This window comes from Xiphophorus maculatus, chromosome 7 (genome assembly GCF_002775205.1).
Source record: "Xiphophorus maculatus strain JP 163 A chromosome 7, X_maculatus-5.0-male, whole genome shotgun sequence".
Lineage (NCBI taxonomy): Eukaryota > Metazoa > Chordata > Actinopteri > Cyprinodontiformes > Poeciliidae > Xiphophorus > Xiphophorus maculatus.
The window spans coordinates 16,839,287-16,857,748 of record NC_036449.1 but is presented as its reverse complement, the minus strand read 5'-3'; the positions used below and the strand labels follow the sequence as shown (position 1 = coordinate 16,857,748).

At 38.3% G+C, this 18,462-nt stretch overlaps 1 protein-coding gene across 6 annotated transcripts in view; it reads right to left on the bottom strand.

The window, feature by feature from the left end:
* osbpl6 (oxysterol binding protein like 6) overlaps positions 1-18,462 on the bottom strand; it is a 44,722-nt gene that overhangs the window by 5,322 nt on the left and 20,938 nt on the right. For 2 of the 6 annotated variants that reach the window (XM_023337127.1, XM_023337130.1), the window contains exons 5-22: positions 17,931-18,044; positions 17,669-17,839; positions 14,999-15,143; positions 14,747-14,850; positions 12,966-13,058; positions 11,927-12,095; positions 9,103-9,233; positions 7,692-7,799; positions 7,143-7,274; positions 5,287-5,374; positions 3,619-3,872; positions 3,134-3,271; positions 2,774-2,837; positions 2,553-2,631; positions 1,814-1,958; positions 1,582-1,726; positions 1,345-1,471; positions 289-411 (exon numbers count right to left, since the gene is read on the bottom strand). In XM_023337127.1, coding sequence (XP_023192895.1) covers positions 289-411; positions 1,345-1,471; positions 1,582-1,726; positions 1,814-1,958; positions 2,553-2,631; positions 2,774-2,837; positions 3,134-3,271; positions 3,619-3,872; positions 5,287-5,374; positions 7,143-7,274; positions 7,692-7,799; positions 9,103-9,233; positions 11,927-12,095; positions 12,966-13,058; positions 14,747-14,850; positions 14,999-15,143; positions 17,669-17,839; positions 17,931-18,044 — 2,330 coding nt within the window. The remainder of the gene's footprint in view (positions 1-288; positions 412-1,344; positions 1,472-1,581; positions 1,727-1,813; positions 1,959-2,552; positions 2,632-2,773; positions 2,838-3,133; positions 3,272-3,618; positions 3,873-5,286; positions 5,375-7,142; positions 7,275-7,691; positions 7,800-9,102; positions 9,234-11,926; positions 12,096-12,965; positions 13,059-14,746; positions 14,851-14,998; positions 15,144-17,668; positions 17,840-17,930; positions 18,045-18,462) is intronic. The other 4 variants (XM_023337128.1, XM_023337131.1, XM_023337132.1 and 1 more) reach the window with 3 other exon arrangements.

The following is an 18,462-nucleotide window of genomic DNA, read 5'->3' as shown; positions in this document are numbered from 1 at the left end:
TGATTAACTATATTTGTCAATGATGTGTAATAATTTGGTTTAAATTATACTCTGAGAAGATATTCATTGAGATCTTACGCTATATATAACTTTGTATCACTTTGTGTTGTAGGTTCCTGCATAAGTCATGTTTGTAATTGTTTAAAATACTTCAGTGAACAGTCATGCATCACATGGGAGGCACTACAGTGGTACGTTTCACAGGCTAAGTGTTTGGGATGACAAAGTCAATAAAATCAATATCATCTGGGTGAAAAGATGTGTTTTCAACACGAGTCTTGCCCTTACTTAAAGAAGCGTGGCTCGTGTTTGATGTTGTTCTCCTCATTCCACTTCCTCCTGGCTCTCTGGGCATCTTCAATGCGCTGCTTCTCAGAGGAGGCCATCTCCACGTTTCCTTCCTCCAGATATCTGTGGCAGCAAAAAGACAGGTAGCATACTAGGAACAAAAAAAAAACTCCTCCAGAGAACATGTTAAAGAACACTATTTAAAACTATTAACTATTTTTTTCTAGATTTTGTCAAGTTTGCTATGTTTACTGTTACAGCCACAAGGATCAGTGTAGTTCATTGAACAGTTGTGCTCAATTATGAAGTGGAAGGAAAAGGATGCATTGTTTTCAAGGTTTGTCACACAAAACTCTCAAAAGTAAAAAGCGGGTTTATATTTGGCCCCTCTGAATCCAGCCTTTGGCTGCAATAACAGCTGTGGGGTTTTGGGGTACGTCTCTACTAACTTTGCAAATCCAAACTAAAGTTTTGCCCCATTCTTCTTTGCAAAATAGCTGAACCTCAGTCAGACTGGAGTTTCTGTTTATATAATTTTTGAAGTCATATCATAGATTCCTAAATGGATTTAAGTGTAGTTCCCATAGCATGATCATGCCACTGCCTTGTTTCATCGTGTGGATGATGATTTTTAGGAGTAAATACTCTACCACACATAGCATAGGACAAAATTATTAAATTGCAGTCTCACTTGAACAGAGATTTTTCTTCATGTTTTTAAACTTCATGGTTTTCTTTCTATAGCAGCTTTTGCCTTGACACTCTCACACATCCACACAGTTGTGTTTGTTCACGTGTGTTCTCTGACAAACCTACTGGGTCTTTATAACACAGCTTTATTTATACACACAGCTGGACCGGATCACTTCTGAAGACGATATATGAGCACAATGAAATGGCACTTTGTGTTCGTCTATTGCATAAAATCCCAATAAATCATATTGGAGTTTGTGGTTGTAATATGACAAAAACGGTGAACTCTTATGAATACTTTTGCAAGACATCATTGATCAAAACACATTTTTTTAGCTGAGAATGGCTGTCAGGGGTCTGTACCTTTGATCAGGCCTGAATCGAGCATCTGTCCGCGGCAGGGCGTCTTTCAGCTCGGGGCACAGCTCATTCAGTTCGATGGCGAATCTGGTGAAGCCGTAGTACAGCTCGTAGTCTGTCGGCATGGAGCCTGAGGAGGAAAAGCAATCCGGGTTCCTTTTAGCTCAAAGATCAGGATGAGATTGGCTTTTTATACAGTCAGTATTAGTTGAGGTCCAGCTGTGAGTGAAAGGATGGCACCTGGTCTCCAGACGCATTTGGCAGATGGCGGGACGCCGCAGTAAAGACCTTCGTGCCATTTCCCAAAAAGCCTGTGGATCACTTTTCCCTCTTGGTCCATCACAAATCCCTGCACCTCATTTACGTTGGAGCTCCAGTAATTTCCCTAGGAGAAACAGTCTCTGATAAATCAGCTAATAAAATAAAATCAGATACTTACAACGTCATAAATATATACATATATATTTTTTACCTTAACAAAGGTAAGTTTGCAAAGACAAGTGCTACTCTTCGTGTTTCTGATGGTGATCTCCCCGTAATGTTCGATCCACCGCCGTCCACTGAGGATGTTGTGCACACAGGTGGTGACTTTATTCCATTCATAATGATCTCCAAACCTGCAAAGAAACACATGCAGCTGACACAACCAAACAAAAACATCTGAAATTCACAGCATCACTCTTTTTCTGACAAGTGAGTCAGAAGTTTACATACACTTATCATTGGCATGAATTTCAGACTTCTTTCAGGGCCTTAAATTAATTATTTGAACCCTTCTTTTTCAGGATGCCCTAATCATACAACATACAACTTGAAAATATTTTCTTTAAACAAGAGTTAGGTGCAAAAATTTTAATTTATTTTGGATTTTCTTTAATTCATACAAGGTTACTGTAATGCCTTTTTATTCCACAAATTAAAAACCATACTGAGCTGAAGCGTCTTCTGATTCAGCTCTATTTTGTTTGTAAACTTTTGACCAGAATCTAATGTAATAAAGTAAAAAAGTATTTTAATATTAATAATAGTCATTTTATATGATTATGCATGGTGCAGCTCATTAATTGCTCCAAGACTGACCTGTTAAATGAAAACACAGGACAGTTTTCTAAACTCAGCGGGACAATAAATCTGAAAACCTGCTGTGTTGAAATAATTAAACCACTTTCCTTTAAGAACAAATTGTTGCTAAGTGATGGGGTGGAAGTTACCTGGGAATTGTGAGATTCACAGAGCCGATGGGTAAAATTTCCATAGATTTTCCCCAGAATTTGTTTTTCCATCTCACATCTAGGAAGCAAAAAAGCAGACAAACATTGGGAATCAAGCCAGAAAAGGTTATTATTAACAAGAGAGTTTACTCCTGATGTTTCCTATCTGCTAAGCCAGACTCTCTCCCAGGAGCCTCTCACTAATCAGGCAGGTGATCTACCTTGCCAGAAGGTGAAGTTCTTGGATTCGCAGTGGCAGGCGGAGATGGGAGGGTGGTGGCTCACCTGAGAGGAAAGATCAAACACGAAGAGTCATATTTCTCATGACGTTCGCACTGATGTTCATAGATTTATGTTCTATCAAGTTTCTATTCTAGATAGAACAGTGTCTTTCCAGTTTGTTTTTTTATTAGAGAATAGCACAAATATAACAATATTATAAAGCAGGTTTAAATAGACCTCATTTGGAACAAAGACGCAGATTTTACCACTGTGCTCCATCTAACAGGATGGAGCACAGTTCCATCCTGTTTGATGCATTTCAAACACATTTCTACATTAATCATCTTTGAAAGACTTACCTGTTCAGAGAAAAAGCAGAAGCCCTTGTCTTCCCGGATACATTCGTAAGTCTCTCCAAGCAGAGGGTTGAATGGCTTACTTCCTGCTCTGTAGTAAGTGGAGGAGTAGCCTGAGACGGCGAAAGCTGCGACGAGAACCTGTGATGGAGACAGAGCAACAGGAAGGAGAAAGGATTAAGCGGCTCGTCGTAACACCGGGGATTCAAACTCGAAACAAAGGTTAAAAGCAATTAACACCTGACGGCCAGGCCTTCCAGTAAGAGATGCATTAACTTACTGGAGCAAACATTTGTTTGCTCACTTGATGATCTGAGCGAGATTTAAACACAACACTTTCATTTGCAGAATATTCTTAAAATACATCCTTCGTTGAGAAGTCAGCATTCACATTGTGAACACTGGAAAAAAGTGAACAATCCATCCGTCTGTCCGTCCGTCCGTCCATCCATCAGATGACCTCAAACTCAAACTTTGTGTTTGTTTACCATGCGCTCAAAGGGATCCTCGGTCTCCGCAGCCTTGTCCAGGAGCTCGCTGTACTCCAGCTCCTCACACATGCGCTGCAGCGTGTTGAGCGGCTCGTTGAGCTCCACGGGCATGGACACTTTGGACAGGTCTTTGCCGATGTTGTTCCTCAGGATGTTCCACAGGTTGATGTTGCTGGTGTCCGGGCAGGGAGCCGGCAGGCAAATGCGCCGCCCGTTACGGAAAGCGCTGCCAGCAAAGTCCCCATTGGCCACTGAGCAAAACAAACAACAATGTGACTCTAATGGTCGTTAGAGCATAGTGACCAACATTTAGCTAAAATACTCCATGTTAAGAAATAGTTTCTTTTTTCTACTATTTTCCACAGGCTTTCTATAGGTTTTGGGTCTGGGGAATGGGAATGGCCATGGAGGAAAGGTGGATTTTGACTCTACTTTGATTTGACGTTTCATGTTTGAGATTATTAAAATCATGCTTATGCTTTTACTTTTTTGTATATTCATTTATTTATATGCGAGGCCCTGCTGGAGCGTTTGTTGCAGACCAAATATGTGGTTCTAGTTAAAGACTTAGAAAAGTTTAGCAACACACTTATGTTTGTAATGATAAAACAAAGGAGCCTCTTTAAGGCATCACTCCCACGCAACTGCTTGGTATGTACAGTAGATGTCATCTGATGGTTGTTGGGGAATTTTTAAAATTTTTAAATTGTTGCATTAAATCCAGTGTGCACATTTTCTGGCTTTACACCTCTCTTTTCAATGACATTCATTCTCTTGTCCTTCCCATTTTGAAGAATGGCTAATCTGTGGGCATCTGTGTCACTTCTGTTTCCTCAGACATAAATAGACTGCTAACGTGTGATAAATCATAAAGATTTTTAAAAAGTAAGTTAGAAATTAAGCTATGTTTTAGTGAAATTAACTTCATAGGAAATGGTTCAGGTACCATTAATCAGCACTATTATTTATTAAAAAAAAACATTTTTCCTTAAATATTTTTTCTTACTGGCTTTGTAAAAAAAATTGCAAGAAATTTACTAAAACCTAAATAAAGATACACATATGTTAAAAAAAATTATAAATAATTTCTGAACTCTAAAGAATTAAAATAGCATTACCAGGTCTTTGTAATCATAGGGATTTTATAATCAGCTGAAACAGGAGTGAAGCTGGAATGTGATTTAGTGAACTGATCAGGATTTTATTATGATGGAGTGTTGTTTCCTGAGAGAATAATGTCCTTTATTTCCCAGACTGTAAAATAGATACTAAATGTTGGCGGCTATAATAATGTATCAAACCCCTTGAAATATTATTGTCAAGAACACAGCGTATTTTCTCTTTTCCTGTGCGCTTTATTGCCTTTTTTCCTCCTCTGTGTGGGATGTGACAGAGATGAAGGAGGGAGATCCCTTCCCGACTGCTTCATAAAGCCCAAGAAAAGCCCTTGGCACAGAGCAGCACTGCAAAGTCAACTGCCTCTGCAACACTGATAAATGGTTTCGCCAGTGAAAGCGTGTGTCTGTCAGTTTGTGCGTGGCATTGTGGGAGCAGCACAGCTTATGGGACATGTAGGAATTCCCTGCTTGACTCATTTTCTTTTCTTTTTTTTGGTCTCTCGTTCGAGACTGCAGATGCTTGTGGTGGCGCAGAAACCAGACCTACTTTGTCGGGAGACGTTGTCGGTCACGCTGGCGTTATCCTCAGAAATGTTATCGCTGACGTCGCTGACGTATGACTCATCATCTGAACCCTGCGTGAGGGACAGGTGGAGAGCGAGGAAAGAGGTGGTGCGTTACTAACTGATCAGAGCACGGTGCAGATTAGCCTTACACACAAAATGTAGTTTGCCTTTGGCTAAAAAACTGCAGCAGCAACTATCTGTGTTACTGCAGTAATAGTAGTAGAAGAGACTGCAGCATTTTCATACTATATGGGAACACAAAGAGGTCATTGAAGGCATCAGAAAGGAGGGCATTGCAGCTACTTCCCCTGCAGAAGTATTTACACCCCTAATTTCTTTTCTTATTTTGTGACCTTGATATAAACCTCAATATATTTAATTTGAATTATATGTAACAGAGAAAAACAAAGAGTCAAGTGGAATATGAAAGGTAAGTATAGCATGCAGAGGGATTTATTTATGGTGATATTAAATATATTGAATCCTGTCCAACCACTGCCTTAGGGTCATGGTTTATTTTATCATCAACATGAAAAGCCACCAAGAGCCTCCTGGTAACTCTGGAGAAGCTGCATAGAGCCACAGCTCAGGTTCGATAATCTGTTGCCTTAAAAACTACACTATACCCCAAACCTTTGGAAGCACAATCAGATTTGTAGAAGGTTGTTGTTTCAGTGGTATACACTATAGCAAAAAAATAAATATGATTATGGCATAAAAAGCCACTTATAATACATTTTTACAGTAACTATCAGGTACTTAGCCATGCCTACATTTGTTCTCTTCTGCCTATTTACAGATTGGTGTTTGCAGACTTTTCTGTGGAATGCAACTCCAAACTACTCACAGATATTCTTATATCTGCATATTTAAAATATGAAGAAATAAGAAAATACAATATGAAATATTCAGGAGCAATGCAACTTGATATGGTACTGAAAGCAACCAATCCAGGAACACTATTTATTATCCTTGCTGCTGATTGGTTTACCTCCAAGAATGGTATAAAAGGAAGACTGATTCTGCAGATTCCACTAAGCGCATTAAAGCATCTTAAGATATATTTGTTGTTTTGAACTGTTAAAATAGGCAGTTATAAACATTTTTAGAGGAGATCTCAAGTATTTGGAAATGTCAGCCATTCATACTGGGGTTCCACTGTACCTCTGGTTTAGATTACAGCAAAGAATATAATACAGTATGTATACCTATTTCACTACTTTTACACTGAAGTTGTGACTTTTGTACATCTTCTCAACCTTAAACGAAGCCCTTCTTTTCTTTGGTTAACACAATTGGTAACATCAATGTACACTTAAGGGTAAATTAAAGAAAATGGTTTGAACCAATAAAAACATCCCAACTCAGCGAGCCTCCAAATGAAAAAAATAAAATAACAGCATTATGGTTTTCTAAGAAAGGTGTAGTAAACGGAAACATTGCTTTAAAACTTTTTCCCTGTTTGCCGATGTCGCCACAGCTAATGGTGGTTCTACAAAAACTCAAAGCCAAATTTGACTTCCACTTCACAAATAAGCATTATCATTGCTATTGTGTTGGTCATTTACATAAAATTCCAATACAATACATAGAAGTTAGTGTATATAATGCAACAGTCTGCTTTTAAAAAGGAGACAGAGCAGAAAAAGCTGTTTTAAAGTGACTGAGCTTAAAACCTTCTGCTCTACCTCTAATTTTCAAGCTGCTCTCATTAACTACCATCTGATTACAGCTCTTTGGTTTTCCAGCACAAGAGCCAATTTAACCCATCTCTTAATTTACCCCAATCACAACACACACCTGCCAGCCTTTAAACATCTTCACTGCCTGTTTGTACCTCGTTCTCTGACGAGCTGGCTGACAGAAGCACTTCCTGCGCATCAAAGAACTCAGAGACAGACTCTGACATGGAGAGTCGGCTTTCATTAGAGGCCTGCTGAGTCAGAGGGATCCCCATCTGCTCCACGGCCTGCAGGCAAACACAAGCAAAAGCAGCGTTAGTTCACCCTATCTCAACGTGATGACAGCATTCGGAGCCGAGCGGACCTGAGCAAACAGAAACAGAAACAGCACCCGAGGGAGCACGGCGAGTTCATATTACAACATGTGTTTCGTTGCCATAAGGCACGCTCCCATCCTTTTTGAATTAGTCATTTTTTCTATTAACCTTGATGTCAGGTTCCGCATCAAATTGTGTTCATTTAAGCTTACTTGCCAGGGTGTATCGAAAAAAGCATAAATCTTTGGGACAGGAATCAATAACACCACCGACAAACGCAATAAGCAAGCACTGCAAGAACCTGGACGTCCCCTGGTAGATGAGATCGTATTGATATCGATATGGGAAATTGGCTTCGTCAGAGAGAGACCGACAGCAGTGACCTACCTCATCAGGCGTGGGGATGATGTTCACGCTGACAACTTGTTCCGTCAGGATAGTTTCAGAGTGAATGCGGTTGAGGCGGCTTCGAAGCTCTGCGTTCTGGGCTAGAGCCTGAAAGATAGGAAGCGTGATGCAAACGTTTTAAGTAAAGACGCACTAATCAATCAGCCAGATATCCAAATCACAAAAAGAGTCTAGAGCAGAGATGCCAAACTATAATCCTCGAGGATCAGTGTCCTGCAGCTTTTAGGTTTGTCCCTGCGTAAACAAGACTAAATGAATAACTAAACTACTGTATGTAGTGTACAGGCAATTTAGCCAGTTAGGATGTCAGCCTTTGTTGGTTTAGGTTTGAGACCCTTAACGTCGAGGCAACAAAAGCAGAAAAATGATAATTTAGGGATTTATCTGTTTAACAGCCATCAGCTGAGGAAAACTGAACATTTGAATGTTAAAACTAGAAGACATCATTTATGTAGAAATCAATATAAAAAGACCTTTGTCTTTATAATTTTTTAATTCTATCTTTTAGATGACAAAATAGGGAATAGAATCTGGAAATGAAGACATTTTTCATGCTCAGTTTTCGTTTTTTGATACTTATCCAGACTTGGAAATGACAACATCAAAGTCTGTCGGAACCCACAAAGGCAAGAAGAGTGGATTTTTATTTCATTTAGCATTAACGCTTTGTGAAAAATGGATTAGGTCTCTTCACTGGTTAGAGACAAGCCATCAAGAAGCAAACTATTGTGAGATGTAGCAAACGAGCCGAATGTGTTAAGTGGTTATCAAAATAAGTAAAAGAAGAAATGTGTGGTGATCTAAATATAGATCCTCCCATTGAAGCTCCAGGTACTAAAACAGCTGTATCTATAGCAACTACTAACCACAGATGATCAAACTCCCACAGAGCTTCACTGGGAAATCCGACCTGCAGCCTGACAGAGCCATGTCACACTAACATCCAATTAAGGAAATAACAGAGATAAAGCAGCAAGTGAAACATTTCACTAAAATTATGCCAACAGTTAGAAGAAGGAACAGTCCAATTAAATCACTGGAGTAAAGAGACAGCCCTCAGGAGTTTGGCTAATGAACTGCTCTGCACATCTCCCTCCATCACCAATTAAACTGGGAAAAGATGATTGGGTTTTCATGACTGGCTTGACTCTGCTTTCATCTGCACAAGTAATCTTTTCCTAATGGTGCTATCTGAAACTCTTAAGAATACACAGTGGGTTGTGTGATTTCTTCAAAAAATAAATTGAGGTAACAAGAAAACAAAATATTTTTGTCATTTCCCATTCCCCCCCCCAAATTATGATCCTTTACGGCACAAATGTAGCCACATTTGCTTGTAAACAGTTCAGGTTACAGGTGGGGATAGGAAAAAAATTAAAATGAAAAATACCAGCGACAGAGACTTCCTTATAGAGATGATCTGGGATGACTGGTCGGACTGCTCCTGCTCAGAGAGAACCTGCTTGATCTTCTCTTTCTCTATGGCCACGGTGTTGAAGGCCGACTTCAAGAGAGAGTGGACTGTGGGGAAGCAAGAAAGAAGCAGAAAACCGTTGCTTTACACAATCGGAGTAAGAAAACACATCCTTCCTTGAGTTATTTGACATATTAAATGATGGAAGAATTTCACAAAGGTTAAAACTCAATGTGTCCAAATCTGCAGGAAAAAAAGGCGCAAAAGAATATCTGAAATAGCCTCACCTAGCAAATGTACAGATTCACATCAAAGCTCATTCAAATGACATTTATTTCGCCATTTTATTTCACCTTGCAGTAATGAAACTCATAAACAGTGACATTGTCCACAGTAAAACAGGACCAATATGGATACCAGGACAAAGACCTTCATTCTGGAGACAAAATGCAATCATGCAGATTGAAAAGGTGAAGTTATAATGGCGGTTTTACAAAAAACTCATTTGGTTGCCACAGTAGGTAGAACTGATGCTTCTACTGAGGTCTGCCTTTTTGCTTGTAGATTTTCTATTCAATTAAGAATTCAAGGATTCAAGAATATTTTATTGTCATGCCACCTTGCTTGTTTGTGGTACGAAATTCGAACTCAGGTCCCAGATTAACTAATTTACTACACAGAAAATAAATAAATAAAGTAATTATGTGATATATGTGTGTGTAGGTGTATGTGTGTGTGTGTGTGTGGGGGGGGGGGGGGGGGGGGGGGGGGGGGGGGGGTGCGTGTGTGTGTGGGTGTAAATAATTTATAAGATGAAGCTGTATTAGGTGCAGCTTGAATTCAGGAGTCTGACGACTAAAGGGAAGAGACTGGTTCTCAGCCTCGTGAGAAACAGTATAAATTGTATAAATTGAATATAGTTATTTTGAAAAAAAAAACAACTTATGATTATGGAAAAGTTCAACAGATTTAACTATGACAAAAAATGTGTCTGTTTCTGAAACTGTAAAGATTAAAAAAATCTGATACATTTTTTCCTTAGAATTCAACTTAAAGAATAAAAAGTAGACTGATGTTAAAAATGTATCCTCATTTCATTATTTTAAATTTTTTTTAAATGTACTTTTTCTGAAACACAGGAGCCCAATCTGCCTTTACATTGCAGTTCAAAATTAAAACACATGTACTCAGGTTATTGCACTTTTCTAACCTGCAGAGATCTTTTTAAATTTGCACCTGAGAGCAAAATTTCTAAATTTTTGTTCCCTCAACAAACTACAACACCAACATCATTGCTGCTTTTATTGAATTTCATCACTATTTAATGTGGAATGATCCCAATTTGTGCTGTCCTGCATCTGTGCTTTGACCTTTATTATGTCATTTGTAATTTGACGTGCTTTCCAGACTCTTGAAACAGGATAAAATGTTTTATTATAACAGGTACAGTTGTATTCAGTTATGCTCTTGATCAGCCGGAGTGACAATAATTCATCAAAAAGCAAAGGAAATGAACAAGCGCTCAGGTGATTCATATCACTCCGAGGTGCATTAGTCAACATGTTCACTGCTTCGAGAACACATTAACATGATAAATATTTAAGTAGTAGATTACTGCCATGCATTTACAACAAGAAGAGAGCAATGAAATTAAGAATAGAATAGAATTCAACTTTATTGTCATTGCACTGTCACAAGTACAAGCAACGAGATGTAGTTTGCATCTATCCAGAAGTGCTCTACGAGATATAAATATTTATTCACAGATGTACAAGACTATGTATGTATGGACTATAAGGGGTTATAGCAAAGAGATATAGATATTGTGTATAAATATAAATATGGGAGCTACATGCACAGATTATACAGAATATACAGCAAAATTGTAGCTCCAAAGGTCCAGAAGTTCATGTCTGCTGTAGCGCAGCAAAGCTGTGCAATTCGGGAAAAAAAGTCCAGTAATGAATAGATAAAAAACCACTAAAGAGCAGATTCTGGAGAGACGCTGAGCCTCGCGTTGTTCACGCGCCGCCATCTTGGTCTTATGATTAAGAGGCTTACATTTAGATGACATGTTATTATTTTTTTAACAAACTTATGGAACTAATGTTTTATGTTTTCCTAAACAGACAGGTTGAACCCAGATAATTTAAGTTATATGTTTTTAAAGAAGAAGCACAAGTTGTGCAGTCTTGAGATTGAAGAGAGAACAAAATCAGTCATGCAAAAAGACAGCCTTCATCCGGGAACGGCAAGAAAGCTGCTGCTGAAAGAATCAAAACATTTGACTCAAGTCGAACAGCAAACATGTGGAAGGGGCAATATTTTTAGACGACAAACATTATGGGTTTATTGGAAACCTACAACATTGACCTAAACAGGGCACTGGCACCATTATGATGAGTCAGAAGTTCATAGAAGGATTGATGAACCTAACTATGAGATACTAAAAGAAATCTTGTTGGAGGCTCCAAACATCTTGGACTGAAGTTCACCTCATGTTTTAAATCAGGTCAAGAGTTGGATTGAGCCAGGAAAAGACTAGACCTATATCCAAATGAGAATCTTTTCAGAGAGTATTTATAAGAAATTGGGGCAAAATTTCCATTTTCTTCCAGTTTACAGTCCTGCTGAATTTTGCTTTGATGTATCACATCAAATCGCTACAAAATAAACTGAAGTTTATGGTTTTATTGTGAGAAAAAGTGTGAAAAACTCCAAGAGATTTAAATGTTTCTTTGCATTGTTTATACAGGAATACCAATAAAACAAATTAACTGCTTAGAAGTCGCCTGCTTACCTTTCTGGGCAATAGTGCAGAATTCCTCCTGAAGTTTAATGTAGTCGCTGGCATACTCCACACTGTCTGACAGGCGAGAAACTGGGGGCTGGTAGTCCCCGAGTTCAGCACACAGGTTTGGATTGGAAGAGTGGAGGCGGACAGGCGACATGCTGGCAGACAGAGGAACCTGGAGAGATCACAACCGCAGAGAACTACTGTCAGAAACACTACAGTACAGCTTTTCTGTGTCTTACAATCAGAACCAGCTGCCAAGCCGGAAACCAAATGTTAATCTATTAAACTCAGTGAATCTGTTGAATTAATCTGACAAAAAGATTTTCTTTTTATGTTATTTCAGTGGAAGTTAAATCAAAGGAAAATCCCCCCTCTCCCACCCTACCCAAAATCTAAATTATTCCGTTATTGCATCTTTTCTAGTTATAAAAATCAAGGTGAAAAGTCAAGATAATGGAAATGTTTCACCATCCTTTTTCTGGAAACATGCAAAAAGGATTATTTACAGAATTTAACCTTAATTTTAGCATTGACATTAGGGTTTTATGCAAAACGTTGAAACCCCATTAGTTGTGTCAGCAAACAGCATATAGATTTATACATTAAGCAACAAAAAAAATGTATCAGCAAAAAGTACTCAAGCCATGATATACAGGTTTCTGTGAGCTGCAGTGCAGACAAGCAATTTTATTATAGTGAGGTAATTATTTCCTGATTAAAAGGAGAAAAATAAAAGAACAATATTTAGGTATTAACTTGATTAAAGTCTCACATTGAATCAGATACTGCCACTTTATGAGGCATGATTGATATTTTGTTAGAGCAGCATAATGTTATCATGAGTAAAAACATTTCCTGACGTCATCAAATCACGTGACTAAATTTTGTTCTGAACTAACAAAACAACGTACTATAAGTGAACACACAAATTTTGCTTATAATTAAGTAAATTATTAGCTGCAGTTTAATTATTTTCCCTCGCCGTTTACATCTAGTGAGAGTTTAACCAACCCAACCCTGCTAGTGTGCATGTGTGTGTTACCTGCAGTTGGAATTTCGCATCTTTGCCGACACTTTTTGTTCTCCATCTTCTGTTCAAGCGCTTTTCTTTCTTTGACAGTTCTACACAATTGGCCTTTGAGGCACATGTGGACCGAGCAGTGCAAAGGGAGGTTAACAGGACAAACACGTCACACAAAAGAAGCAAGAGTTAGCCGCACATAGACTGCAGTGAAATGGCATAAAAGAACAGCTTTTTATAAAAGAAAATTAGGCTGCAAACAAAACGATGGTGTGTTGTTTTATTTGTGAATTTGAGCCAAACACTATAATACACAACAAATCAATAGATAATGATAGGTTATAGGTGCTGGATGGCTCAGGTGACAGTGTAGCATGTGTGTTGCAAAAATATTTTACACATTTTAGTTTGGTTCACAAACTAAACAGATTAAAGCATACACAGTGGCTGCATATTTTAAATTTCACTCAGACTCTTTTCAGCAACAATCATGCACAGCAACGAATGCAATTCAGTTGTTATAATCCTTTACTTTTGCTAGTTTAATTTACTTCATAAAATTATTGAGTTTACAATCAGTCAAGCTTCCCACGTTAATTTCTTAAACAGTTAACTGCCTACTGATGGTCATTGCCACAGGCATTGTTATTCTGTGTATGCTGTGCTGCAGCGTAAAGGTCAGCAGCCACAGTGCAGCTGTGGAGCAACACACATGCCATGCAAATGGTGAAAGATGAATGAAATGTTGGCAACTAATGGGACACATTTCTGACTCCTACTAACAAAAGACCTAATCACCTCCATCTTTATCTGAAGATTTATCTCTGTCTGTATTTCATATATACACACATACACTGCTGGTGAGACATACACTCATCAAGGGCATGAATATATATTTTTTCAACTTAGGGATTTTAAAGGTGCAAATATTATTCAAGAATGAAATGATTAAAAAAAATGAACTATGTCAATAAGGTCCAGTCAAATTTATACATAAAAGACCAAATATCTTGGTCAGTGTTATCACAGTCCATGTTGGTGCTGAACTTGCTACAGTCGTGTAGCAGTGACTTCCTGCTTTATCACATTCCTGGTTTTTGTGTTTTCTGGGTTATTCACTTATTAATATAATTTTTTTCCATCTGCAGATGAAAGTTTGAGTCAGAGAGCTGAAACTGGGACACAATTGGGAGTTCCAACAGGACAATGATCATCAGCAGCCATCAAAACTGGTTTTACAATTGATAAAACAGGCTTATCGTAATGTTCCCTGTCACAAATACATTTGTAATTGTTTGAGCAATTTAAACAATATTTACCTATTTGGATAAGAAGAATGATTATATGCAGCCAGAATTGTTTAAAGTTTATTTAATATGTTACCATTAATGGATAAAAATCACAAGATGCTTCAGGGAAAAAAAAGAGCAAAAATACATAAATTAATAAAAATCAAAATAAGAGAAAAAAAAACACATCTAAAAATGTTATTATTTCTATTTTTTTAGAACCAGTATGTATGATTTTGACTCTGTGGTTAAGCTTGTCCACATAATTCTTTTTTTAAAATAGCAGACACTATCTACTGTACAGCAGTTGCATCTTCACGGATAAACAGATTAAGTCTTTAAAAGCTCAAAATGGATATGATCTTCATGCCAATGAATAATGTATGTGAGCTTCTCACCAGCAGCAAGCCTTCCAGTTGGAAAAAAAATGTCCTAATGAAGTACTGACTACAAGTTCATCCTCTACACCGCTGTAAGTGTGTTTCAGTATATGCTCTCAGGTGTGTGTTTTACCTGCATATCTGTGAAGTTGGGCGCTGACTGCGTCCTCTGCAGGATCTCCAGGCTCTGCAACAACCGGCTTAACTCGGTCAGGTTAGACTGGCAGCGTGCGAGCTCTGGAAATAAAATTTACACCAGCTCACAAACTCATTACGTGCCATGGCACAATCACATCCGCCGTTGGGGGGATTTATCGAAAGGCGGCAGGCTCGATTTAATCTACTCTTTTGTAAAATCCCAAATGTCGCCTTTCATCTCACTCACCCTCTGCACACTTGTCCATCTCCTCCGACTCTTGAAGCCAAGCGACCACCCTGCTCTGACCGTTGCTGTAGGACGCCTGCAGGCTGCTGTTGCTGCTGCTGCTGGGAGCCGCCGGCTGCCACGGCAAGCTGCTGGACTTGGCCTGCTGAGGTGAGGCGATAACAGACAGGGTCAGACAGGCCGATCTGTCCGAGGCATCGCGTCAGATGCTATTGCACACAAGTTAAGAGAGCACCACTAGCTAGTTAGGATAAGCAGGAAATATTCTGGATTAAAGCAGAAGGGATTCATTTATAGATTATTTTATAAGAAACAAGTTTTACATTAGATCAACTAAAGCAGTCTTATAAAAACAATGCAGCAAGATGGCAATTAAAATGAGATGTTTTCTCCTTTTTTTTGGACTAAGAAGAAAAACTCTGTTTTTCTGTGTAATCAATGACCTTTTAATTTATTTGGCCTAGCAATGAAGCATGTGAAAAAAATTTGTTGGAAACCAGGAACTGAATGCACAAATTAAAATCTTTTTTAGTCTTTCAATTCGCTACTGGGTGGAAATGACATAAATCAGATTCAAAAATAAATACTTTGAATCACTCCACCATTAATCTGTTACAGGAAATACTCTGACTTTACCATCCACCTCTGGCTTTGCCTGCACTTGTGTCGCAAATTAAATGCTAACATGACAAAAAGTAAGACGAAAAAAGAGGGAAACATATGCAGTACAGAAGGAAGGAAATTAGAAAGTAACCTAGGAAACAATATTTAAATAATGGGAAATTAAATACAATTTCTTTCTTCTTTTTTTCTCTTTTTTTGTACTTCTACAGACCCAGAACAACCCAGGAAGCCAAACATAAACTAGAAGATAAGCTAAATGCTCTCAGTCGAGAGTTTCTTATGGTAAGACAAGATAAAGTTTGAGCTATTTGGCATCAGTGATGAACAGTATAATTGGAAGTGCTGAGGAGAAGCTCTTAAACTTATAACAGCAGTTCCAAATGTAATACATAGCGGTGAGAGCATCATGCTGAGGGCCTGTTTGGCTGCTAGTTGAAACTTGAGACAGAAAATGATGCCACACTCATCGAAGCAGGTTTTGGAAAGCATAAACCAGGTTAACACTGAGCTTCTATAGTGGGCCTCTACAGTTACAGTTATGATAATCTCAAGAATCCCAACTTTCCAATGATGTACATTATGTATACGTGCATAGAAAGGGTGTCACAAAAAGACCCATATGTCCTACTAATGATCATGAAAACCCCACAATGGAACATTAATGCTGATGATGAGAACATAAAAACGTATGGCTGCATATCAAAGTTGGATCAATTTTACATAGAACCCATCAGAAAACTGAACACCGACCCTACACTTCGTTATCCTCAACCAGCGCATATATAAAAGCTGCTGTAGAAATGAGCTATTATACTGAGCTTGAATAAATGCTGCCACCCTGAACCCTTCTTTGTTCCAGGTTTCCAGCATCTTCGAAGTGTTTGATGCAGTAGATAATTCTGACTCCAGGACCGGAGCCTTCCATTTGAGCCAATCTTCAGGGAGAGCTCATCGTGCTGCAGCCAGCTGCTCGGGATCCAAATCCTACTGATCACCTCTAATGGCCTCCATGTGACTCAGCAGCACTCCCAGGAGGAGCTTCTCTGGCCCTATGCTCACATTTACTCACACTTCAAGCGCTCTTACAGAGAATGGGCAATCCTTTTTGTTATCTTAATGGTCTGGATACAGTTTCACGTCTTGCTTTATTACGTTAGGCAGATATACAGTACAGACCAAAAGTTTGGACACACCTTTTAATTCAAAGAGTTTCCTTTATTTTCATGACTATTGACATTGTAGATTCACACTGAAGGCATCAAAACTATGAATAACACATGTGGAAATATGCACTAAACAAAAAAGTGTAAAACAACTGAAAATACCCCTTATATTCTAGTTTCTTCAAAGTAGCAATCTTTTGCTGTGATTACTGCTTTGCACACACTCTGCATTTTCTTGATGAGCTTCAAGAGGTAGTCACCTGAAATGGTTTTCACTTCATAGGTGTGCCCTGTCAGGTTAATAAGTGGGATTTCTTGCCTTAAAAATAGTCATGAAAATAAAGAAAACCCATTGAATTTGAAGGTGTGTCCAAACTTTTGGTCTGTACTGTATGTATATAATCCACAGGGTATCCATGCATTTCCATGTTAAAATTCTGGTGATAATAATAATTTAAAAAATTTTGCAGTGAATTTAAGGCAGAATTTTCTCCAGAGGTCAGATTTTAAATATAAAACCAGCAAAAAAAAAAAAAAATCCTTTGAGAAAAGATGGATACAACTTATAAACATGATGAACATAATCTGGAAATAAAAATACTTTTCAGTGTTTATCTGGAACTGGAATGACTTTTACAAATGATGTTAGTAATTCTCTCGTTAGTGAAGAAAATGCCAGAAAAATGGCACTAATTACGCCAAGGAGCATGTTTCCGTGTCAACTGTGGTTTACATGGAAATTTAGCCCCTGAACAGAACTTCCTCTTTTCAGTTTCATCATGTGTTTACATACATACAAAAAGAAATAGATAAATGTTAACATGTAAATGTTGTTCCCACATATTTTAGTTTTAACAGAGAAATAAAGTGAAAAGAAGCTCACCTTTGTTTCATTTACTACAATTGGGGAGGGCTGGGGCGTCTCCATGGCAGCTGGAGGAGGAAACGTTCGCATCGTGGGCTCCCGGGGAGAGCGCACTATCTCATTCTGTCGATAGAGTCGGTGATGGCGCAGCTTCGACACCCAGGCGTCAAAGATGTCTTGAGACTTGACCTGGACAGGAAGCAGATGACTAACTTTGACCTCTGTCACTTACCAAGCTGCTGTTTTTCACTTTGATATAGTGAATTATCTAAAGTGTTACCTTCAGATGATAAATATGCTCCTCGGTGTCCAGGTCGATGCGACGCGCCCTCTTTTTGATGGACATGACAGAGAGGCCAACATCGATGCTGCCATGAAGTTTTCCCCTTTGAATCTGTGGACATTTGGCAAAAATATTCAGACCTGCTCATAATTTACACACATTATCAGTATTTATGATGCAGATTTGGGACACAAAGATTTATCTGAATAGTTCTTTTTATTTAAATGATCATACGAGAGACGACTTCAAAAACAAGAATTTGATGCATAGATTTGACTTAAATTAAAAGCCTGTAGTCAATATGAGATTCATAACCAAGATTAGTGTTGTGCCTAAATTAATTCAATCTATGAAAAGCATCTTTTGTATTTAGTAGACCATTGTTTTTGCTATTATGACCTGTGGACAACTTGATTGACTGCAAAATATCAGCTGGATTCATGAGAAATCTTAATCCATCGTGGGCAAAGGTCTCCAGTTCATTAACCCTCTTTTGTCTTAAATTATATAAAGGCCACAAGGATTTATT